Genomic DNA, 25,008 nt, shown 5'->3' on the forward strand with positions numbered 1-25,008 from the left:
TGCGCTCCCTGGTCACACTTGATCCCCAGGGATGCTCCTGAGGGAGGATGGCTCTGCACGCACATGGAGCCAAGCTGGTCCCCGATCCCGCCGCGGTCCCCAGGGATGCTCCGGAGGGGTTGGCTCCACCTGCACGCAGAGGCACTGCCTCGGCCCTCGCCGGCTCGGGGCCGGGGACCTGTTGAGCCCGTTCCCCACCTGCCCTTCGCCGCTCGCCAACAAGTCGCTCCGGTGGCAAGCTGGCGGCTGAATCACTGCGGGAAGGAAAGGGCGGTCGCCATGGAAACACGCTGCCAAACTGGGAGAGCAGCTCCTTCCCTTAAAACACAGCGTGAGCTCAGCCGACCAAGAGATGAGGATGAACCAGAGCAGCTCACGGGGAGCACGAGGCAGTGGGGCCACGAGCCCCAGCCCACAGCCCCCGGAAAAATGGGTAAAATGCACAAGGGCGATAGCAGCCGGCGGTGCCAGCGGGATGCCCGGCTGCAGGAGAGGATTTGGGGAAGAGCGGTGAGGACGAAATGCTTGGTGACACTCCATCCTGGCCAGGAACAGCGAGGTGATGCCACCAAGCCCGGCCGGCTCCCTGGGCATGGCCCCCCCGCAGCACATGGCCCTGCTGCAAAGCACGGTGCTCCCTGTTACGGGCACGGCCAGGCCCTGGGGAAGGTCCCTCCTGCCCCGGGGTGGGGACACATCAGGGGAGCACGTGCCAGCCCTGAGCTGGGGGGGACTGGCTGCACCCCGCATCCCTCACCCACTCTGCCGACGCACCACAGCCATTCCTGGCCCCCGCACAGACAGGAGCATCCCTGAGCCTCCCCGGCCATCAGCACCAGCCCTCTCCTCTCCAAGGATTACTCCGTTTCTAAACTCGTTAACTTTTAATTACTACCTTCCCACTGCCTGAGCAGGCTGGCTCCATGCCACCGACATCTCTATTAAAATTCAATTTCTGCCCATCATAACTAATTTTGGTACTTTGCCTTCCTCACCGGCAGCCTTCAATTCCAAGCAAGACATCCAAACTCTCATCTCAACACGTTAAATCCCCACAGATACCCGGGAACAGGCAGTGTGCACCGGGCAGAACGAAGCTGATGCTGGCAGGTTGCGTTCTCGCCGTGGAGAGGACGGGTTAAAGCCAGGCAGCGATTTGCATAGAGGCTGTTTGCTTCATTAGCTGCGGCTGGGTTTGTTTGGGTTTTCCCCACGTGTTTGTTTATTTTCTCGCTTCCTTCCTTAATCCTTTCTGGTTGGATGCTGGAGCCGGAGGTGAGGACCAGGGACTGCAGGGAAAGGCAGTCATCTTGGTGTGGGCATGTGGGGCTCCAGAGCTGCCGAGCATGACATGAGCGCTGGCCCCTTTACTACAGAAGGGTAAACTGAGGCACGTAGCGAGCCCAGGGGCAGACCCAGGAAAGGAACCCAGGATTCTCCGTTCTGGGTTTGGAGGTGCCCCCCAGGCACTCCAACCCGCACCAAGGACGGGGCAGAGCCCAGGATCGGGGTCCTGACGTCTTTCTCCTACCCCGCCCTGTGCAGCTGCCCCGGAGGAGCCCCTGCACAGGCTCTGCGTCCCCCCATCCTGCTGTCACCACCATCCCCACGATCCCATTTAAGGGCTGACATTTTGCATTATTCCCGCTGCAGCCAATGCGACTCCTGACAGGCGGAGCTGCGGGAGCTGCGGGGCTCCACAGGTCTCCGAGCCTCGACACCACCGGGGCTAGGGACAAGGGACCCATCCCATGGAGCAGCCAGCACTGGTGCAAACACCCAGCCCTGAACCTGGGGCACTGGGTGCATCGCAGAGCTGCAGCCACCATGGCTTAGTGGGGGACAGCCCCCGTTGTCCCCAAGGATGGCCACTGCTCCAGCACCCAGCATGGCACGGTGCTGGGGAGGGTACACAGCACCCGGCACAACACACACGGTGCCGGAGAAGGGACGTCACCCAGCCCCATTGTCTGCGTTCCTGGCATCCCGGAGCAGCCCCGCGTTGCTACAGCAACACGAAGCCTTTCGATTCAATGCCTTTAAACGGGGAACGGCTTGTCTGGGGCTGAATTATTGATTAAAACAGAGAGGATGACAGACATAGACAGAAGGGATGGCGAGAGGTGCCCAGCTTGATTTAAAGGCGAGCTCCACGCGGGCAGTGACGCGGAGCCGGCCGTTCTGCAGCTGGATTAGTCGGCGCACGGGGCGGGATGCCCGAACCCGGGGCGATCTGTCATGCCGCCCTTTCTTGCTCCTTCCCCAGGTCGGGCCATTCTCGGGGAGCCACGAGATCTGTGGCCCCATGTTAATCCCGCTCTGTGCAAACACCTCCTCCCCGATGTTGACCTGCTTAAATCCACCGTTTGCTCTCCAAACAGAGGTGGCAGCTCCCGGCATGCTAACCACTGCCTCCGCACCGCCCGCCTCCCCGGGATGGCATCCCCTCGCAGGGGGACCGGTGATGCCCGCTGTGCCACAGAGGCTGCCGGCAGGGACTGGCGTGCCAGGTGGGATTTGCCCTGGATGCTTGGCGGAGGCGGCGGGGACTCACCGGTACTCCAGGGAGAACTTGGTCAGCTCCCGGCTGTTGTGCAGCCACTTGAACTCGAGGGGCCAGCTGCCCTCCGCCATGCACGTCAGGACCAGGCGGTTCCCCTCCAGGTGGACCTGGCTCCGCACCGGCTCCGTCTTAAAGTACGGGGAGACATCGTCTGCGGAGAGAGGAGGGAAAGCGGGTGAGAACCATGAGCTGCCCCACGCCCGCCCCGTGAGCAACGTGCCCAGCCCCATAACCTGCCAGCCCCACAGCATCAGGACCGCTTCGTCACGGGCAGGACCGTAACTCAGCAGCACGTGGGCAGGGGGATGCTGGCGGCCGCCTCCCTGTCCCCCTGTCCCAGCCGCAGCCCCCAGACCCTCCACCGGCCGTTTTCCCCCCCTGAGCCGTTTCACAAGCCTATTGACAACAGCTTAGCCCATCTCGGGTTTATCTAAGCTGCTTGCTTTGCTCTATTCCCGGCTGCCTTTGTAGCGTTTCAGAAGCACTGAGCTTTTAACTCGGGGGGTGAAGGGGGCGGAGGGGCTGGGAGCAGAGCGAGACATAAACACTTACTCCTCTCCTGTTTTATTTGCTAAGTAAAACTATAAATCGAAACACACGGCTCCATTTTCTGCTTAACAAATGGAAGCCCTTTTACTTCAAAGACACATTCATATTCCCCAGCAGCTTTCAAGTGCGCTTTCAATCACGGCTTTGGGTTTTTTCTTTGGGGTAGGGCTTTGCTTTCTTCTGTGTGCGAGCTGAATTCCTGCCACGGCTCTCCGCACCGTGAGCCGGCACCAAAGGAGCGCCCGTTCCCGTGGGCTCAGCCTGCTCCGGTGCCCCACTGCCCTGGGGGGTGTCAGGAGTTTGTGGGAGCTCAGAGGCACCCGGGCACCGCCCGACCCGCACTGGGGGTCCCCCTCCTCTCCTCGCTGCTGGGACCTGTCTCCTGCAGAGCCTGGGGTGCCCGCTCGCTGCACCCACGTGGAAATGTCCATCTGATTTACACCCGGCTGCCTGTCCCCAGGGTGGGCACGGTGGTGCTAAATGCCAGGCAAGTCATTAGGCAGGGAAGGAGCAGCTCGCGGTTCCTTAATTTAATCCTCCTCTCTGACCTTCAGCAGCGCTGGCTGGCGCGGGCAGCCCTTATCCCGGTGCCCCTGCTCCAGGTCCGGGCTAGATCCGGGCATCGGGGCACTGCGCAAAGCGGGCGTGGGGCACCGGGGCCGAACCCTGCAGCAGCCCAGCTCCCCAGCAAGCCCCAGACGCCGCGGGGACAGAGGGGTGCCCGCGGGCACCACGGCAGCTCGGTGCCCCAGCTGTGGGGTTTGGCACCAAGGGCAGCTGGCTGCGAGCCCGGCCCGTGGCCGCGTGGTTCCCTGGTCCAGAGAGCTCGTGGCAGCCCTGCGGCAGCCGAGCTGTGGCTTTCGGGATGCCCAAGGAGCGAGGCACACGCGTGCTGCTGGGGCTGACCAAGCCGGGTTTGCGGGAACGTGGATCTGTGCGTGTGCACGGTGTGTGCCACCTCTGCACGCGTGTGTGCGGGGGTGTGCACACGTGTCCCCACCACGGCGTGGCAGGAGCTTGACCCGCAATGCCGGGGCTTCGCCCACGTCGAGCTGGAGACTTGTGGGATTACCGCAGCCCCCGGCTGGGGCCGTGGCACAGCCAGACGCCAGCTCCGCAGCCAAACGCCTCCTGCATGAAACCAGTAAATGAGCCACGAACCAGACCGGGGGTCCAGCTGGGCTAGGTGTAGCCGATGCATGACTGCAGCGAGGACCCACGGCAAAACGTGCTGATCCCCAGGCACCGGCGGCGGTCACGGGCCGCACCAGAAACCACAGGACCGCAGGGCTGTGCTGCCGGGACCTGGCTGAGCGCTCCAGCGGCACAGCGGGACTGAGACCCGACGTGTTCAGTGCACGCCCGCACTGAGCGCAGCAGCCGGTGTTTGGGGGGTGCTGGGGAGGCAGAGTGCTCCCGGTGCACCTTCCCCTGGGCCCGCAGGCCGTTTGCGTACATCCTAATTTGATTTTAAGAAGCTAAGGCTCATCTTGCTTTGAAGCGCCCATGACATCTGTTCGGCATTAAGGGGTGAAAAACAGCGCGGAGGAGGAGAGGTGACTCCTAATTCCACTATTGATCGTGCGATCGTTATCCGCCCGCGAAGGTCACGGCAGCCGCCTCGAACCGAGCGGCTCCCCTGTCCCCCTGCTCTCCACGGGCTCCTCTGCTCCCCTGGGACAGCCGAGACCACCCCAGCCGCAGGCAGGGGACAGAGGGGCTGGGGGTCCCGGGTGCACCGGGCGTCCCTTGCAGGGGGGCGAAGGCGGCACCAAGCTCTGGCCACGGTCCCCTGTGGTGGCCATGTGTCATGGTCATCCTCCCGGCTGGCCGGTGCCTGGCAAGGACGGCCGCCCGGGAGCCCCGCACCCCATCGGGGACCCCAGCCCAGGAACGGGGCAGGCTGTTCCCGGCGTGCACCTGCCCACCCGGCAGCCACCCGTGCCAAATCCCACTTCCAGCACAATGTGCCACTGCTCAGAGGGGAGAAGGGCGGGGGGGTCCTGACGCTGAGCAGCGCTGCCACCCCTCGCACCCCAGCCCCTCCGGCAGCCCTCCCTGCCTCAGTTTCCCTCTGCTCCCCGGTGCGCCGGCAGCACGTGGCATCTCAGCTCTGCTCCCAGCAGGCCAGGGGAGCTCCTCTCTCCCGCTGTCCCGGCAGCGGGACAGGCCACGGCACCACCAAATCCAGGGTGCACAGGGGTGCCCACCACCTCACCGCCCCACCGCAGAGCCGGCACGGACGGGGGCTGTGAGTGCCCCGTCCCAGAGGGAGGTTTCCTGGTGTGTGACAGCCATGTCCCCCCCCAAATGAAGGGTCATTACTGCTAATTCCGCCTCTCCCCCATCTGTTGTGACTGTTTACACTCCACTTGCTAATTAGAGACTAATTAGTTGGTGCAGAAATTCATCACTTTCCAAACACAGGCGGCAGCGAGAGGCATCCCCGGGAACATCTGCACATCTGCCGGCGGCGCGGGCCGGTGCTGAGCTCCACGGGGCCGCCGGCCAGGTGCTGTGCCATGCCATGCCATGCCGTGCCAGCTATGCCAGCCCAGCGCGGTCCCCTCCATGCAGAAAAGTGCCACCAAACCGTGCTGTCCCCACCCTGCCTGCACCGGCCCCCGCAGCACCGGTGACCCCAGGGCTGAGCCCCGCCGGGGAGCGGTGCAGGGGGTGCTGCCTCCGGGCTGAGCCGCTCCAGCCAAGCTGCCGGCAGTGATGGATGGGATAAATGGGATGCCAAGCACTGGCAACAGGGAAGGGGGAGAGGAATGGGGAGGACCCCAGCTCTCTCTCTCCGCTGCCGATGACATTTTAATGCCAGGGCCTTGCAAGGCACTAATCCTGCCTAATGGGATCAAAATCTTTGCCCCTGCACTTTATTTACATAAAGGCTGCCGGGAGCTGGGTCTGAGCCCAGTGCATTAGTGCCGGGGAGGGGGTGCAGATGTAGGGCAGGGGGCCCCGGTCCTGCCAAAAGAGCAGTAATGGATCCTAATTCCCAACCGTAATGGCGAGCTGGGAGCTAAGCCCCCCTCTCCCCAGCTTCAAATCCCTCTTGATGGGAAGGGACGGGGAGTTTTAAGCCCGGAGGAATCCCGGAATGCCTTCCAAGGGCAGGGCTCTGCTGGGCAGCTGCTGGCGGGGGGAGGAGGGTGCGACCCCCCCCCCACGCTCAGTGAACCCCGGCAAGCGGAGACGAGACGGGGATGGGGGCACAAGGCCTGACTCCACAGGTCCCCCCCACCACCCACGAAGGACCAGCAGCTTGCGGGACACCCGGTTCCTTCTCCGTCTTTGCCGTGGATGCCTCACACGAGCACCAACAGGTTGTGGGTCCCCCTCCTGCCTGGCATGGTGACCCCGGGGACAACACGGTCCCACTCCCTGACTGGGGTCAGCCCTCGCTCAGCACAGGGTCACCACCCCGCTGCCCCTCGGGGACAGGGGGTGACATCCAGCCACCCCCCTCCCCAGCTCGCTAACTGGAAGTTGATCAGCCCAGCGCCCATTCCTGCTAATTGATAGGAATCAGAGTGAGAAATAGTGGGATGCGCCGGGCAGCCCCAACCGAGCCGATGCCCACCAGCGCCAGTGGGATGCCCTGAATCCGACCCGCCTGCCCCTGTGTACTCCAAGCACCCAACGGAGCCCAACCGACACCGGGTACCAGCACCCAGCACCGTCCCCATCACCTCGGCCACCCTGCACCAACACCGGACTCAGAGGAAATAACACGATCGCCTCCGTCCCTCCCCACCAGCTCCTCTTTGGTCCAGCCAGGATGCGGCCAGTGCAAAGGGGCAGGGCTGGGAAGGGACTGCTCTGCCGTCCGCGCCCCACCTCAACCACGGGAGGGGGGACAGGGCTGTGTCCCCAGTCCCCCAGGCTTCACAGGGCTCCCCCGGCCCTCCCGGGGCATCACTGCCCCGAAAGCAGGATGGCAGCCCGCCGGGAGCGCTGGCATGGCCACGTGGCACTGCCACTGAGCAGCCCCGTGCTCCCGCTCCGGCCCCCCGCGCCCCCCGGCACAGGGAGATGGAGCTAAATCTCTTCTGCATCAGACTATCGCTGGCACTCCGCAGCACGAAAAGATTAAAAAACAATAAAGAGAAAGCGAAACCCTCCACTATAATTACCAGCCTTTAGCCGCCAGCGGAGGCAGGAGGGAGGGAGGGAAGGAAAAAGGGGGAAAAAGAAACAGAGAAGAAGAAATCCACTAAAATTTTAATAGGAACCACTGCATTTAATTTAACGACACATTTTTTCAATTACCAGAATAATTGTTTTATTCATAAAACGAGTTTCAATAAAGAGGGTAATTTTCCTTTGTTTTTATTATTCATTTGTGTAACATATTCGCAACGCAGTTCCCCGGCGCCGCAGCAGCCGCTCCGCATCTGGGGGGTGAGGGGGCCTGCGCTGGCGTGGCTGCGAAGGGGTTAACATCGCCGGCGCACCCCACGTCCCCCAGACACAGCACCCATAGGGGACCACAATGTCCCCGAGCGCCCTGGTGGGGTCACAGCCCTGGTTGGGTGCAATGAGAGATCACCCCGGGGGGACCCCTCCGGGTCAAGGCATGCTGTCCTGGGGAGAAACCACATACCCTCTGTGGCCATCCTCACTGGGTAGCCCCATGCCCAGGGACCTGGCCAGGGACAGGCGAAGCCCCGTGGCCATGCCATGTCCCTCGGCTAAGTTTCATTTTCTGCTTGTCAGATGCCAGCGAGCGGTTGGGAGGCATCAATTTTTCAGTGGCTGTTGGTAAATTCATCAGGTTGATTAAATGCCACACGTCCCTGCGGGCACTGAGGGCACGGCCCCGCCGCGGGGACGGGAGCTGCTGCAACACCCCGGCACAGTCCCCGGTGCTCCCGCTGCCCTCACCGCGGTCCCCTCCCGGGGCGGTGACAGTGGCAGGGGCCACGCAGGGCGGGTGGCCGGCAGGTGCTGGGGGATTAGCTGCGCTCTCCACCGCTGCCGGAGCCATTAGTATTCCTGAGACGAGGCTTCATCCCCTTAATAAAAAGCAAACACAGAATTGAAATGCCGAATGCTCCCGGCACCTGGGGAGCCGCGGAGCACGACATGCTGCCGAGCAGGGACCCAGGCGTCTGGGAGGTGCCAAGGGCGAAGCCGAGCACGGGGTCGAGATGGCGTGGGCATCCTTGCCGAGCCCCGCTCACCCTCCTCCCAACACCTGAGCAGGCATGAAGCAACCTGAGCCGCTACCCCCCGAGCACAGGCCCCCCAAACTCGCCACACATGTGGTCCCCACTTGCCAGCACCCACCTGCTCCGCTGGCAGCCCCCAGCCACGCCAGCCTCATCTGGCACGGCAGCGCCGGCACTTGGAGCCGTGCCCTTCGGTTAATCCTCTCTCCCGCAGTGTATCAATGTCAGCTTCAAATTCGGGGAAGGGGCAGGCAGGAAGCGCCAAACCCAGCTGGACGGCGATGGAGAAGCACCGGCAGGAGCAGGGATCGCGGCTCACATCCTGCACCCATGCAGCACCACTCACCCATGGGGACATCAGAGCCCTGAGCATGGCCATGCCATGACACCTCCCCGGCACAGGGCTCTCAGCAGAGCTCAGCTTTCTTCTCACCACCTGGCAAATGCAGGTTTGCCAGCAAAACCCACCAGCAAAAGGTTTTGGTGCCTCGCGGCAGCGTGCCGAGGCGCCGTGCCAAAGCGCCTTCGCTCCTCTCAAATCTGCCCGGCTCACGCGAACACCCCCGGCGAAGCATGGCAGCAGCGTGGCGCCGACGGCAGAGCCGTGCGTGGCAGCAGGGAGGCACAGCATGGCGCGGCGCGGCACTCGGCTCGCTCAAACAGGAGACGAAAGGCAGCGCTGCTGCACTGGATGCAATGGGGGAAGACACCCTTCGTGTGGCACCAGCCCCGCTCTGCTGGGACCCCTGGCCCCGCACCCAAGAGGGGGTCCCTCTGCACCCCCTGAAGCGGCACGGCTATGAGCCGCAGAGCAGGGACCCAGCTGCGGGTTGAGGGACTCCCATTCCTACTTGCACCAGGACCAGGTGGCCCCAGGGACAGAGGTGTCCCCACCTCCCCTGGTGCCATGGGGAAGGGGGCAGCCGGGGGCGCTCCAGCCTCCCTGGGGCACGCACGGGGCCGGCAGCGGGGCAGGACGGCTCCATCCTCCCCAGCCAACCGACCACTGAAGCCACTATCCATTCCAGCATCAGCCCTCGGTCCTGACCCCGGCAGAAAGGGTTGGCCCAGGAGCAGAGGGTCAGCCACGGGGGACACCCCAGCCGTCCCTGGCTCCCCCCAGGCTGGGCTGGTGGCCATGGGGTGCCACAGAGTGGCCCCGGTCCCCAACGACACACGAAGCAGTGCCAAAGGCACCCGGCACAATCCTGCCCATCTCAGCCCCACGGATCAGCCAGGCCACCCCGTGCACCCCCACCCATGGCATATCTTTTAATGTGGGTTTTGTTTTTTTCTTTTTACTAAGAAAAAGACTTATAATTGCAGATGTGTCCATTAATCCTCACAACTTACTTCATCCCTTTCCTTCCTTGCTTTTCCACTCCCTCCCCTTCTCCCCCCACTGAGACCAAGAGCTTTAAAACTCTCCTTCTGGCTATTAATTAAAAGCAACCTCTCCACTATCGTGAGTGTACTTGCCATAAATTAATAGCGGCCTTCTTAATCAAATCTTATCTCCTCTCTGAGCGCGCGGTGCTGGGGTTGGTATCCCAGTCTGCCCGGCCGTGAAATGCAATTTCCAATGCTCCGGTGGACTCAGCAGCTCTGCTCTGTCTCCTTCTCCCCGTCCGTGCCCGTACCTGTGCCAGCCCGGCAGCACCGGCTCGGCCAAGAGGGAGGGAAAGGGGCCCGGCACACTAACCGCGGAGGTAGCTCCCAAAAGACACGCTCCGTTTCTCAGCCGTTTACCGCGTTTATCCGCAGCCCCCACGGACGGCACTCGTCTTCCTGCATTATTTAGAGGGCACAGGCCAAGCCGGCGGGTTTGGTGCTCACCGGCGGCAGGAGGCTGCGAGAGCAATCGTGGGAAATCCTCCTGCCAGGGCTGGGGGCACGGGAAGGTGGCACAGCCACAGCACAGCTTCTCGGGGGGGTCAGCCAAGAGTGATGCTCTTGGACCTGCAAGCTCCCGGTGCTTCACTCACTGCAGCATGCTGGAGAGCATCGTCCCCTGCAGCACAGTCCCCCAGCCCGGCCCCCCCATCCCTGTCCCACCAGGTTTCCCTTCTCCCCATCCACACAGCGCCTTCCCACCGTATGCCCTTTCCCAAGGGCAGGTGCAAACCCCAGGATGACGATGAGAACCCACAGGCACATCCCACCCGATGCCACCCAGGGCAGCCCCTGCCCCATGCATGTCACCATCCATCCCGGCCGCAGCTCCGATCCGACCCTGGGAGCCCAGCCGGGCTGCGGCAGACCCCGGCCCCAGCCCTCCCCTCCAGCCCCGTCCGAGCTGCAGCGGTTCCCCGGTCCCATGGGGTTCCCAGGCAGCAAACGTGAGCTGGGACCGAGGGGACCTGAAAATGGTGCCCTACAGCTGCTGCTTCTCCACGCTGGGGCTGCTAATTACAGCCCTCTCCATTGTTTCTTTGAAAAACCTGTGATTTTCCTGCTTGGCAGAGGCAGCCCTGCCTCCCCGATGGTCTGAGACAGGTATGGGGGTCTTCAGTTCCGTCCCCCCAGAGCACCACAGCCCGAGCCAAGCCCTGAGCAGCAAAGAGACGATGGGGGCTGCAGGCAGGAGCCGCGCCGAAAAGGAGCTGCTTCTCATAAAGAGATTGCAGAGCGGCACTAAGAGGGCTTTTAACAGAGGCAGAACTGCCTGGAAACCCTCCCTCGCTCGGCCCCAATCACGCCGAGATCGCAGGAATGAAACCATCTTTGTTGCACGTAAAGGGGGCCGCAGCTCCGAGCCGTCGGCAGGTTGGAGCAGAGCTGCACTGCCCGCCTTCAGAGGACGCATCTCGCAGCGGCTGCATCCCTCCAGCAGCAACCCCCGGAGCTGTGCCAGGTGCCGTGCCCATCCTGCCCATGACCGGGCACCGGTGCAGCCCTCGGGGGAAGCGCCGGAGTAGGATGGTGCAGCCGAGAAGCTCCAGGGCTGCACGGGCACCTGGTGCCCTCCAGCCATCTGCCGCCGGCACGCACCCTACGATGACCTTGCTGCCAAAACGCATCCGTCTTCGCTCCAATGCCTCACGCTGAGCCCGTCAGACTGCTCACAGCACCGGGATCTGCTGCTCCACCGTGGGGAAGGGGCACGGGCAGCGGGAAGGCTGCCAGCCAAGGGCACCCTGCCCCTTGGGCTCGGGCGACGGCTCCTGCCCACCCGGAGAGACGCAGGTGGAGCCGGGCACCTTTACATCTCCATCCGACCCTGCGTGTTTGTGCAACTGCAATTTCCTCGCAGAGGCAAGAGGGCTTCTTGGTGGTGGGGGAGCCCTCGGGACACAGGGCCACCACCCAGCAAGGGTGCAAGCACATGTGCATGTCACCCACACCGCAGGAGGGGTCCGGCAAAGGAGGGGAGCCGGACCCGGTGCTGCTGCCCCAGCAAGGAGCCAGGCTGGACCTGGCAGAGCACACGGCTCCAGCACCGCTGCCCCGCTCCCCTGCACCTCCCTCGGAGGAGATTTGGGGTTTCTTACATGCCGTAAGCCGATTGCAGAGGTGTGTTAACTGGATTAGGTGGGAGGCTGAGCGAGGCGCAGACCTGGAGGAGCCGCTCAGCGGAGCACAGCTCCTGCCCGTGTGACACCGGCAGGATTTGCAGAGCCGGCTTTTAAACTGATTTCTTCCCTTAAGCCTTTGGAAAGGTGAAGCTGCGGGAGGGACGTGGGCTCTGCCACCTCCTCGTCCCCTGCAAAAATCCTGCAGGGCCCCAGCGTGGGCTGGCAGCGCGGTCACGTCCCCACGTCAGTCAGTCCCCGCAGCCACCCCTGCCCTCGGCGCTGGCAGCGAGATGGGCAGGGTGACACCACCCCGCCTCGGGCAGCACCAGCCCGGCTGGGCACCCGCAACACCTCGGGGAGCAGCACGGTGACCCCGAGCCCTGGCACAGCCCCATCGGCACCCACCCGCGGTGATAATCCCTGCTGGCAGCAGGCACCGGCTCTCGGTGACAGCCCTGCGGTTAATGCAAGCTGACCACTGCAGGGCACAGCCGGGGGGCCACGGCCTCAGCACCTCCCTCCCTGGCTGCACCCAGCCCAGGGCACCCACCCAAATCCCCCTGCCCAGCCCCAGCCCAGGCAAAGGGGACATGGACGGGGACGGCAGCAATCCCTGCCTCCAGGGATGCACGGAGCGAGCAATGCCCCCCGCTTCCTCGCGCGGTCCCCAGCACAGCACCAGTGTCACCTGCGAACCGCACAGCAGTTTTGCCGGTGTCACACTTCATCCATCTCTGCCAGAGCTCTGCCGGGGCACTTCCCAGCCTGGGGGTGGGGGAAGAGGCAGCGGGTGTGATTTCCAGGGCCAGCAGCAAAGCCCAGGCAGAGACCGGGAGCCCCAAACCCGGCCAAGGTGACCCCGGCATGGCACACGGCCGGAGCTGCCATGGCACAGCCAGCACGAGGCAGGATCCAGCCCCTCGCACCCAGCGGCTCCGAGCAGGGTTGACGCTGCCCCCCGGGGCCATGGCCTCCCCCAGGACGGACAGATGGATGGACCGACACCCTGCTCCCGTGCTGCCTCCCGCCAGGCCGGCGGGACACCCCAACCGCACTGCCATCTCCCCTTCCTCCTCCCGCATCTGTCTCCAGGCCCATACTTATTTATTTATTTGTTAATTAACTGCTGTTTCCATAACAAACGCTCCGGCTTCTCCCAGCCTCCAACAGCCCTGGGGCTGGATTGTTAACTAGGATTTTAATTTGTTAATTAAAAGCAGGATGGCTCCATAACAAGCTCCTCTTCCACAGCCGGGCTCTGGGAGGGCTCAGCGGGCCATTGGCGGAGCCGGCAGCCTCGCCATGCCCAGCCGAACCTCCCAGGGATGGGGCACATGGAGAGGGTCGAGCACGGCTCCCCTGGGACAAAGGACATTCGCAAAAGGGCCATCGGGATCACCGCAGCACTGGCTCAAGCCCTCCCTTCTCCCAACAGTGATGCTGGAGATGAAGCCACCTCCCTTTGCGGTCTCATCCTGGCAACCCCTTCCCCAAACACCGTGTAACCCCCAGCACGTGTCCCCAGCCGTCGGAGGGTCCCAAACCTGGCGACCGACACCCCCTCTGCCCATTGGGGCAGAGCCGGGGCCACGCCAGCGTCATCCCTTCTCAGCACCCTCCTTCTGCCCAAGGACCGCAGCCTGGGGCAGCCCTCAGCACCCAGCCCCTCGGCACCGGGGACCCAGCGCGGGTGCACCCCGGTGCCGACGTGGGCCAGGTAAGGCTTGAGATGCTCCCGGAGCCAAGGGAGGGACGTCAGCCCTGGCCGGGGAACAGAGTCTCATTCAGCCCCACGGCGAGGCCGCGGCTGGGAACAGAGAGGGGCTGTGTGCCTGCCCGTCCCTGCCTGCCCTCGCACACCCACCCCTCTGCCCGCCCAGCCCGGCAGCACCGGCTGGAAAAAATAACATTTCCCCTCGCAGGAAACCCCGAACAGACGTGCACACATGGCGCCGTTGTGTGTCCCCAGCCCGTGAGCGCCGACAAGCAGAGCTTTGTGCTCTGAAGCACCCCGCAGCCCCTACGGACCCCCACGCCTGGCCCCGAGCGCACGGACCCCGGGAGCCTGGCCCCAAACCTGGCCCAAAGGCACGGACCCCAACATGGGGCTCCAAACACAGGGAGCTGCGGGGACTCGCGGCAAAGGGACCATGCACGGATGCTCCTGGGGGGACAGAAGCCCTCCCCAGCCCCGGGGGACATCCCCAGGACTGCCTGGCTGCAGGTGGCACAGCCGGACATCACCACGGGCTGCAGCGAGCCTGTCCCCGCACCAAGCATGTCCCCAGGCAGGACAGAGCCCCGTCCCCAGCTGGGGATGTTTAACAAGCTCCAGGCTCCGGCTGAAACTCCTTCCCCAGCAAACTCCTTCCAATGCCACAAATCCTCCCGACCCCGCGATTACGCAGCTCTGCCGTATCTGGGTCACTGCTGTGAGTCACGGACACCCGGAGAGTGACTCAACGCAATTAGAGGGGCCAGATCCTGCAGCTGATTTCCCCAGGAGAGACTCCAAAACGGTGAGGAGGGGAAGGACGGATGGACATCACCTCCAGACCCCGCACAGTCGCCAGCCAGACACTCTCCAGGCAGGAGAGGAGGTGAACATGCGTCTCCCTCCCTGCAGCCTTGGAGGGGCAGAGGGGCCCTTCCCAGCACCATCCCCAAAGGCTTCGCAGCAGGACCAGCGCTTCCCCGCGAGGGTTTGGCAGGAATGGGCTCCACACCCTGCTGCCAAGCAAGGCGGGGGTCCCAGCAGCCCTGGACCCCAACCCCAGGGTGGTCCCAGCACTGGGTGGGATGGATGGCGCACGAGCCCGGTGCAGCCCAGCACAGCTCCGGGCTGGATTTAGCCCCGTGGGGCACATCAAGTGTATCCTCCAGGTATTCCTGAAGGGCGACCACAGCCCTGGGCTGCGGTGGCTCCCGGAACCACTGTGGCTGAGGAGGGGTGAGAAAGCAAAGCCACCACCAGACCCACCCCATGGGAGCCCTGACAGCACCTGGGATGTCACTTCTGCAAGGGGCATCTGTCCCCCTCCCTGCCATCCCCCGCATCCCCCAGCCACGCAGGATGCTCAGCACAACCCTCACTCTGCAACCGCCCTCGCAGACAAACAGACAGACAGCCGCTTTCCAGGCTCGCCACGAGAATCTCAACAAGGCGGCATTTCCCAACCAAAAAAATACGGCGGGGAAAGAAAAACAGAAGACAGAAACCACAAGAAAAACCCCACTCAGCCTTTCCCATGGTGCTGACGCAATTAAGTCGCCAGCCCCGCGGGATGGAAAACACTTCGCCAGCTCCCCGCCCCCCCCATGCCGAGCGGGACGAAGGTGCTGGCGGCCGCGGTCCCCCTCCCCGCAGCACGGCCCCGAGCCAGCCGGCACCGGGCACTCGCCGATTTACTGGGGTGTTGCCCAGACATCCTTTTTCCCAAAGTATTAATTAGTCATTGCATTGCTCACTTGAAACATAAATAGCTGTAGCATGACACTGAACACGAGTTTTTCCTGGAAAAAGCTTTTTCCAAAGCTTTTCCTTCCCAGACGCCCCTGTTCGCAGATGGGGGACAGGAATAACTCGCAGCCTGGCGATGCCCCCCAGCCATCCACAACAGCCCTGAATTTCCAGGGCAGAGAAGCAAACTCTGCTCATTGCACTTATTTACACACTTGTGGCTCTCCCAGCCAGAGGGGCTTTTCCAGCCAACGCTGGAACGTCGGGCCAGCGACTCCAGCGGCAAAGCCCGCGCCGCTGCCCAGCCTGACGTGAAGCTTATGGGGGAGAAGCCAAGCGAGCGAGACTCCACCACCGCCCCGGGTGAAGTGCTCCGGCAGCTCCTTGCCCCCGCTCGCAGCACGCGCCTTGTTTCCACCCTCCACTGCACAGCTCGGCTCCCCGCTGCTGCCCTCCCAGCCCTTCTCTCCACCATGCAAGCAAGGAAAATGGAGAAAATAGAGAGATGAAGGCACCCATCACCTTCCACCCCTTGCACCCCGTGCGTGGAGGCAGAGTCCGGGTGCTCAGCACTTCCCAGTGTTCAGCCAGTGGGGAGGGCTCTCCCAAAGGCAGAGCTTTGAATTAAACATACCACCCTAATGAGTTGATTTTATTAGTTTGCGAATGCATTGGGAACTCATTATCAAAATAAACATCAATTCACTCCACCGAGCGCGGCGCCGCGCACGCCCCGGCAGCGCTGCAGCTGGGGCCGCGTGCGGCTCCCGCCCCGAGACGCACGGCTGGTCCCCTCCGTACCCCATCCCCAGCCGGCCCCGGGGGGGTGCAGGGGCAGCAGCCACCCACCCTGCAAAGCCCCTCGCACCACGAGGTTTGCTTCTCCATTTCGGCTGCGGGGCTTCAGGCCAGGCACCCAGCCTTGCTGCTTGCCGGGGTGGGCCAGCCCCGAGCTCCCGCCACCCCAGCACGGGCTCTGCAAGGTCCCCCGGGACCGGCTCGGTGCTGCTGGGGGGCGAGAAGCCAAGCCATGGCCCCTCTGGGCTGCCACGGGGCAGGCTGAAGCCCCCTCCCTGCCCCAGGGTCTCCAGTCCCCTGCAAGCACCCCCGGGAGCCTGTGCTGCACCCAGCGCCGGAGCACCAGGGCTTGGCAGACCCCAGGGACAGTCAGGGCAGGAGGCACAACCCCGGCCGTGGGGAGCCAACACCGAGCCCCTCTCTGCCAGGGCCGGCACGCCAAGGCTTGAAGCAGGGGCACAGCGGGCACATTGTCCGGCTCGGCAGGACGTGCTCCCTTTGGAAACAGCAGCTAATCCCATTTCATCCCCCTTCACGGCCATCAGCTGTTTTTCAGGCATTCAGGAGGCGGGTTGCTGAAACCAGAGCTATTGTGTCCGCCGCGCCCCAGCCCCCTCCGTCCATCCATCCATCCCAGCCGCAGCACTGGGCCAGGCACTGGTGGCATGTCCACACCCAGCTCCCGGCCCAGCACCGTTCCCAGCTGGTCCTTCATGGACTGCCGGGAGATGGGGATGCCGAACCCATGCAGGACTCGCTCCCCTTCGCCTTCCCCCAAGCTCTCGGTCTGACCCCATGGTCCAAGCCCAGGCAAGGAGGAAGAGGAGGAGGAGGGGAAGCAGTGAGCATCCCACCATGCCGAGACCCACGGGCAGAGGCTGAGCCCCAGGGACAGCCACCTGCACAGCCCAGCGCTCCATTGCTCCCCGCCAGGGAGACGCAGGCTCCTGGAAGAGATGAACAAGGAACATAAATGACCCCGTAAAACCCCAGTTAAAGCCCAGCCTGTGCCCTAGATTCAGTCCGGTGCCCTCACCCAGCGGCAGCTCACAGCCAGTGAACCGGGATGTGCTCGGGGGATGGCCCTGCGGGATGGGGACAGAGGGACAGGCTCCTACAACCGTCCTGGTAAAAGCACTCCAGCCCTGCAGACACGGGACAGGGGAGCACGTGGGTCCCCAGCATCGCTTTCGCCCCGCAGAAATGCCCTCTGGCTCGGGCGCCCTGATCAATGAAGGGGCTCTAAAAATAGCGTTTCCCTTCATCAACTTCTGAGCCGTGAACGCAGCCCCGCTGCTGAGTGCCGGGGGGCTCCACCCCACAGCCCGGGGTGACCTGCTGGCTGCAGGGGACAGCCAGAGTGTCCCCCCATGCCACACATGTCCCCACTCCCCAGGAGGCACAAGGGACACCCACCCTTGGAAGCCAGGGGTGGCAGGACCCCGCCAGGCACCCCAACCCCTGCCGGCTTCGTGCACTGATCCGAGTGTCCTGCAGAAACCCCTCCAGGGACCAGCGCTCCCACCAATGCATCCACATCCCGCTCCTCGCCCCAGCAGGACCCGGGCATCGCTGCTGCATGGAGCCAGGAGGGCTCAAGGTTACAGGCGAGGACTTGCAGGTTGTCGTCTCACCCAGCAGCGCACAAAGCAATTAGCTATCACAGCTAAAATTAGCTCAGCGGTTTCTTTCTGCTAATGGTCAAACTCATCAAGGTTTCCCTACACCGGGGGCCTCGGCACCTCCGCGTGGGCAGGCAGTGATTGATGAGAGCCGACGGAGCTGCTCACGTGTGCCTGTGTATGCAGGGCAGCGGGACACCAGCCGGCATCACATCTCGGTCCCCTTCCCACCACACCCATTGCCACCTCTGCCCCGTGCCTCAGTTTCCCCCCAGCTGCCCAGGGGAAGAGGGAGGGCTCCCGGCATGCTCAGGACAGCTGGCCTGGAGCTGCCACACTCCGAGGTGGACAATGACTGGTGGCAGGGAGGGGAGGGAGGGTGGCTTTGGCACCAGGGCGGGGGGCCCAGCATTCCTGGAATTGCCACTGCGCCATCCCCGCTGCCGGCCGGGATGCCCAGCTGCTGGCACGCAGCGGCAGCTGGTCCCAGTGCCCAGGGCCTTCCCCAGCCCATGGTGGCTGCTGGCCAGGAGGTGACACTGATCCACATAGGGAGGTGACAGCCCAGAGCAGCCGGCAGCTGCCAGTCACAGCATCCCCAGGGACGGCCCTGCATGAGACCCAAGAGCCCCCCACGTCTCCATTCCTGGGGGGCCGAGGGCAGGGGCGCAGCCGCCCTGTCAGAGCAGGGAGACAAAGGGGGCCGGGGACCAGCTGCAGCCCGGGAATGTCCCCTGCCCTCGGCCCCGTTCCCAGGGATCAGGTTTCCCAGTTCCCAGGCAACCCGAGCTTTCCAGGCGCAGGCATTCCTGCACCCCGCGGGGCTGGGGGCAAGGGGAGGGGGCCGCCGAGGGGGCCGCTGCCTTCCCCGGGTGCAGGCTGGTGGTCGGCGTCAGGCAGGGGAGAAAGGGAGGAAGGTGAAGCCTCGCTGGGAGCGGAGTGGGGGGACGCACCCCCAAAGCCTCGCTGGGAGTGAGGTGGGGGGACGCACCCCCAAAGCCTCGCTGGGAGCGAGGTGGGGGGACGCACCCCCAAAGCCTCGCTGGGAGCGAGGTGGGGGGGACGCGCCCCCAAAGCCTCGCTGGGAGCGGAGGGGGGGGGGACGCGCCCCCAAAGCCGGTCCCCAGCTGCACAGAGGGGGTGCTCAGGGCAGTGCCCACGCAGGCGGCATTGCCGGCGTGCCCGGGGTGTGAGGGATGCCAAGCGGGACCAGCCCAGGGCCAGCAAGGCAGGGAGCCTCTGCCAGCACATTCCTGCTGGCTGGCAGGGCAAAGGATGGCAGGAACGCACCCCGAGTCCGGGCCAACATCCAGGGACAGCTCTGGGGATGCAGATGGTGGGAACCCCAAAACAGAGCAGCAGCCCCGGGGATGGGGAAGTGCCCTGGCATTGCCACCATGCCACCAGCTGCTCCGAGCCACCCCGGCCCCCTGCCCTCTCCAGCAGCTCCGCGCAATGCTACCCTGCGCAGGAGGGTGACATCTCCTCCCTTCCCCTGGGAGCTCCTGGGACATCCCTTTGCGCCCAGCACCCACCACCCTGAGACAGCCCGGCCCCACAGGGGTGCTGGATCCCCATGGGTGCTTTGGAAACCTAAGGCCCAGTGCCACGCGCAGAAGCTGTGCAGCACCGGCACAGCACCACGGCCACCGGCCCCTCCACACCACCCTGCACCAACGCACCAGCCCCGGCACGACCACGCGGGCTCAGATCGCCCTTTGTTAGCACAATCACATCACCACTGACAGCAGCATATTCATTACCGGCCTGGCACTGACCATTTTTCACCCAGCAAAACGCGACTTACTAACAAGCTCGGGGAGGTAACGAGGGCTCAGAGGCGAGGGGACCCGGTGCTCACCCACCCCAGCTGGGACCCAGCACCCAAAGAGTTTTGCTCCCACACAGCTCTGCACCCCAGCCTGAGCAGGGCCCTATTCACCCCAGGCAAGAGCCTGTGCTGCTGCTGCAAATACACCATCAGTGCACCCCCAACCAGTTTGTGTAGGGCCTACAGTAATGCGCGTTGTGGCTGGAGCTCATCCAGAGGCAGGAACCAGCCACATCAGGGATCGGATCCAGGCACGAGCTGGGGACAAGGACGTGGTTCGTAAAGATGTGCGAAGGCAGACGCAGGGTCACTCCTCATCACAACCGCCCCGCCGGCACCCCGCGAGCCAGCCTCCCTCCTCCCAGGTTTAATTATCAGCATTTTCCCAGGTTCACGAGCAACCTGCATCCGCCTCATTCCCTCTCTCCTCCAGCTCCTTCACTTGCTCCCGCTGAGCGGAAATGCCAACGCAGCCTAATCCCCATCACTAAGGGATGAGCAGCACCCAACATTGCCACCCTGTCCCCTGGTTGGCACCGAGCAGGAGTCGCTCAGCCGCCCCCAGCTATCCCAGCCCACCGATGTGTGCCCAGCCGTGCCAGCAGCTCCGGGCAGCAGAGGCGGGTATCAGCCCACAGCCGCCCTCCTTCCCGCTGGCAGCCCTCGTCCTGCCTGTTCTCCCCCAGAGAGCGGGCTCCCAGTCCCCAGGCACGGTGGCATACCCCAGCGCTGCTGTGGCTCGGATCCCTGGCACCCCAAACCTTTGGGGACCAGCCAGGGCACCAAGCACAGCGATGGGGCACGGCGACACGGGCTGCCTGGGATCGGACCGCATCCCCCTCCCCCTTACAGTTATCAGGTCATCAAAATTTCATTGCTGCGCCTGGTCACTAATGGCTTCCAAAGAAGCATCAAATTTTAATCTTCCCTTCCTCTCCCCTAAAAGCCACTTTCTTTCCGGAGCTAGAGCTTTGCATGAGGCCACCAGCTAACGTGCCGGCCGCGCTCACAGGGAAGGGAGAGCCAGGGCAGGAGACACCCCGGCTCGGCCAACCCTTCCCCGCTGCCGCCGGCACAGAGGGCACCACAGCACCCTTCACAGAAGTCCTGGCGCGAGCCTGTCACCAGCATCACGTCCCCGGGAAGGAGCAGGGGTTCGTCTCCCTCCCGCTCAGCCCCACAGGGCTCCATGCATGCGGACGTGCCCAGGCACCACGCGTGGGTGCCAGAAGGTGCTGGCACCCCCCTACTCCAGCCCCTAATAAGCCTCTTTGGTGGAAGCTGCCTGTCTCAGGCCCCTGCCCCAAATCCTGTCTGGAACCTTAAGCCTCCCAAATCCCTCCTGGGACTGGCCACAGCCTCCTCAATCCCATTAGAGGTGCTGTGCCAGCGCAGGGGGTCCTGGGCTGTGCCCCCAGCCCTGCATAGGGGGAAACTGCATCCCTTGGGGTCACCAAATCTACAAGAAGTGGGAGGGAGAGGGCTTGGACCCCTGAGACGCCCAGCCCCCCCAGCTCTTGGGGGGCCCCATATTGTCTTGCTTAATCTGCTGAAGGCACCTTTGCTGTAGGCGTGGGCTGGCTGGGGCAGGGCTGGCAGCAGCGGGCTGCCCGTGCCCCCCCCGGCCGTGGCACCGGTGCTCGGCCCCAGCACAGGTCGCACTGCGACACAGCTCCCACCCGGGCGGCGCTGACTGATTAGCCTTCCACCCAGCACCGCATTCGGCTCCGGGTAATTAGCGCAAGGCCCCTAATCAATAAGTTATTTTTTGCCATGGGTAATTAATAATTACACAGCACAGACGGGTCATAATTAAACTTCCATCCCCTCTCTCCCTGGCAGCGAGGGGCCTTTGTTTTACCAACTGCAGGTATTAAAGTGTTTCACCCTGCACCCGGGGAGCCCCCGCACCCCGGCCAGGGAGGTCTCACCCCATCCCTTCCTCCTCCCCTTCTCTATCGATCCCGTTTCCTTTGGTTGCCTGGATCAATAGCACCGGCACAAAGCGCTGCCTGCCTCGGCTCCCGCTGCCAGCCCTGCAGGGATGCCCACGCAGGGCTGCCCTGCCCGCCCCACCGCCGCGGGGCTGAGCCAGAGGCCGAAGCCGGGCATCCCGCCTGCACGCCTGCTCCTTCTCCGGCTCCCTCGCCCCAACGGGCTGCAGCGGCGAGCGGCGGCAGCCCACGTGCACCGGGCACTGCAGCCGGGGAGGTGACCCTGCCAGAGCGTCCCCAGTGCCATCCGCAGCAGGGGAGACAGGCACCTGCCAGGCTTTGCCAGTGCTCCCTCCGGTGCAACTCTGTCACGGGCAGCCACCGCTTACGCTTGCCCGTGGCTGCCGCTTGCCATACAGCACCGTGGCCGGGCACCGCGCAATGTCACGCCGCCCGTGAGGACGTGACACACGCCGCAGGGAACCGAAGCCGCAAAGCTTGGCTCCTGCACCAGGAGAGGGGAGCGAAGCCCCTTCCCCACCCCTCAAGAGAGCCGAAGCACAGACAGCCCCACATCTTCCACCCCATGGCGAGACCCTGGAGCTCCACAGACGAATAGAAGGAGATTCGGTCACACCAGGAGCCCATCCTGCAGGCGGGGAACAAACGGACCACGGGGGACCCGCCAGCCGGAGACGCCAGCCAGGAGAAGAGAAACTCGGCAAGGGAGTGAATCAATCAAAGAGACCTTCACAGCTCCCCACACAGGGCCTGCCCGGATAATATACTGCCGCTTTAGATGTTATGTTCTGAACTTAATTACTGAGAAATTATAGCAGTGCTGGGGGAGGCTCAGGGGGAGCGGGAGGACAGGAGCGCACAGGGACTTCTGGCTCCATTTGCTGCCGCAAACAAGGGCAAGAAATGTCGTGGGCGAGGACCCCCGGCGCTGTGCCCCCCGTTTCGCAGTCTGGATCCGCTCCGTCCAAGCGGCGGGGCCGGAGGCAGCCGTGCTGCAGCCCTGCCAGCCAGGAGCCTCCTCTGCAGCCCCACGGGGAGCCTCGCTGCTGGAGAGGGGATGGGACCCCAGGGCCCTCCTGGCATCTCCGAACCCCAGCTGCACCCTAAAGGGCCACAAACTATTTCTACATCCCTCTCGGGTAGCAGGGCAGCTAAAAAAAGACCATGCCGTGACAGAGCCCCGGAGACAAGAAGCAGAGGGGCTCGCCCTGCCCAGCGGTACTGCCTCACCCCAAGGGCCGGCTGGGTGCACCGGGAGCCCTGGGCACCCACGGGGGCTCAGGGTTGCAGAACCCCTCCAGCCCCGGCGCCTTGCCCGCTATGGCCAGCCAGTTGGAGGTCGATGGGACCAACACCAGGGCAAGAGCTGCTCCCTGGGAGCTCCCCAAACTTGCAGCCCAGGTCTTGTGGTGCAATGGGGGTCTCCCGGGATGGGGTGAAATGGGTGCCCCCCCCCCCCCCCCGGGGATGCTCAGTCTCCTGAAAGTGGTCCAGGGCAGTCTCTACCCCATACTCAAAGCAACATTTCCCCCCCAGCCTGGGGGCAGTTTTGGGGCAGGGGGAAGGAGGAGGCAAAGCAGAGCCGTGCTGCTCGCCCCCACCTAACCCTGCCGGCCACCGCGCCGTGCTCGGCCCCGGGGGTCTCCTCGAGCACCATCGATGCTGCGGCCCCCCACGGCAGGAGCTCCGGGGCCGCCTCGGTCCCCGCCCCCCCGGCTGGCACAAAGCTTCCCCGGCCCGGGAGGGTGGGGGCTCGGCTGAGGGGAGCAGCGCTGGGCCCCCCCCCACCCCTCCGCGGTCCATCTCCAGCATCACAGCCGGAGCTGGAGGGTGTCCCCCCCCCGCACCCCCTTACCTTGGGCACAGGCTCCAGGGGGACCGGGCAGGGCGAGCACCGCGAAGCACAGCAGCCCCCAGCTCCCGAGCCGGGCCATGGCTCCGCCGAGACGGGGCCGGGGGGGGACAACTTCCCCGACTTTATAATCCGGGCGGCTGCGGCGCCGGTCCCCGCTGCTGACCGGGCACCGGGGCGTCCTGCGGGCTCCGGCACAGGGACCCCGCAGCAGCGCTGCTCAGGGGGAGGCGAAGGAGACGGAGTGAAAGGCTCCTCGTGGGGCGGGGGCGGTCCGCAGGCAGCTCCCCACCATGTGCAACTTCCCCGGGGACGTGCGGAGCCGGGAACCCCCCAAAGCCGGAGCGGGGCCGGCAGCCGAGCCCCTCCCCAAGCGCTGCGCCCCGAGTCAGGGAAGGGGACAGGAAGCGCAGGGCTGCGCGCCCCGGGCCCCTCCTGCCCGCCCGGGCACCATGGGGGCCCGGCCCCCGCCGCTGCCGGAGCCGAGCGCAGCGCAGCCGCTGAAAAGTTTGGGGTCCGGGGGCGGCAGGCGGCCCCTCCCCAGCGCTCAGCTCCTGCCTGGGGACATCCTCGCCTCGACAGTCCCGGCGACGGGGGGGGCCTCTCCCCCCGTTGCCGCCCGCTGCGCTCCGGCACCCTCGAGAAACGGGGGAAAGTGCGGCGGCGGCGCGCAGCGGCGCGGGGTCCCGCTGGGAGCCGCCGGTCTTGCGCGGTGGGCGGGCTAGCGGCGCCGCGCCGACCCCTCTCGGCGCTCCGGCCGACTGCCTGCTCCTCCTGCGCGGCTCGGCGGCGGAGTGAGCCGCGGCGGCGTGGCTCGGCGGAGCCGGGGGCAGCCCGAGCCGGGGAGGCGGGGAGACGGCGCGGCTCCGAGCGCTACCCAGCGGCCGCGGCCGGGCGCGCACGGAGCCGCGGGGGGAGCGGGCGCGGCAGGCGCGTCCCCCCCGGCCGCCCCGGTTCGTGCGGAGCGGGTGGGTCGTCCCCCCCGCCGGTGCGCCAGGCCGTGGAAGCAGCAGCTCCCCTCTGCAGCTTCCTGGAGCCGCCCCCAGCCCCTCCGACAGCACGCAAAGCATCAGCACCCGGTCCCTGGGAAGGGGACACAGCGTGTCCCCGAGGTAGCTCAAAAGCAGAGCTCAACTCATTGCCACAGGATTATCAAAGCAAACATTTTAGGGTTCTCAAAAAAAATAAAAGCTCTAACCCTGGAGATAAGCCAACGGCACCTCCCAGGTAACATACCACCTCTTCAGCCCTGATCCTGCAATTCCTCAACCCAGACCTCCGAACAGGATCAGGCCTTGAATGCACACCCTTCAAAGATGTCTGTGTTTTATGCCAGCACAGTGCCTTGCATTTGGTGGGGGAGAGCAGCTCAGTCACGGCTGCTACCGAGCATTAACACCCAAGGACCTACACCATCTGCACAGAAGGAAGTACCCACCCTGAATGCTGGATCAGCCTCCTCAGCACACACAGTACCTTTGAGCCAAGGGACCTACAAGGATCAGGGTGAAATGAAAGCATGAGCAGATTAGCCTGAAGCCAGCACCGCCGGGTCAAATCAGGGCAGGGACAGAGGGAGCACTCTCCCACAAGCATCGATACAACTGTGTGCGTTAGTGCCTGGGCACCGGTGTGCATTTCCACAACATTTACACTCACGTGTAAATCATCCACAGTCCTCAG

General features: G+C 64.5%; 1 protein-coding gene across 1 annotated transcript in view; it reads right to left on the reverse strand.

Annotated features, from left to right (window-relative positions):
• The window catches only part of SDK2 (sidekick cell adhesion molecule 2), a 50,168-nt gene extending 26,761 nt beyond the window's left edge, over positions 1-23,407 (reverse strand). Inside the window, exons 1-2 of the mRNA XM_059828187.1 lie at positions 23,329-23,407; positions 2,555-2,714 (exon numbers count right to left, since the gene is read on the reverse strand). Coding sequence (XP_059684170.1) covers positions 2,555-2,714; positions 23,329-23,407 — 239 coding nt within the window. The remainder of the gene's footprint in view (positions 1-2,554; positions 2,715-23,328) is intronic.
• Positions 23,408-25,008: the final 1,601 nt, after the last annotated feature.

Source organism: Gavia stellata, chromosome 22, assembly GCF_030936135.1.
Source record: "Gavia stellata isolate bGavSte3 chromosome 22, bGavSte3.hap2, whole genome shotgun sequence".
Taxonomy (NCBI): Eukaryota; Metazoa; Chordata; class Aves; order Gaviiformes; family Gaviidae; genus Gavia; species Gavia stellata.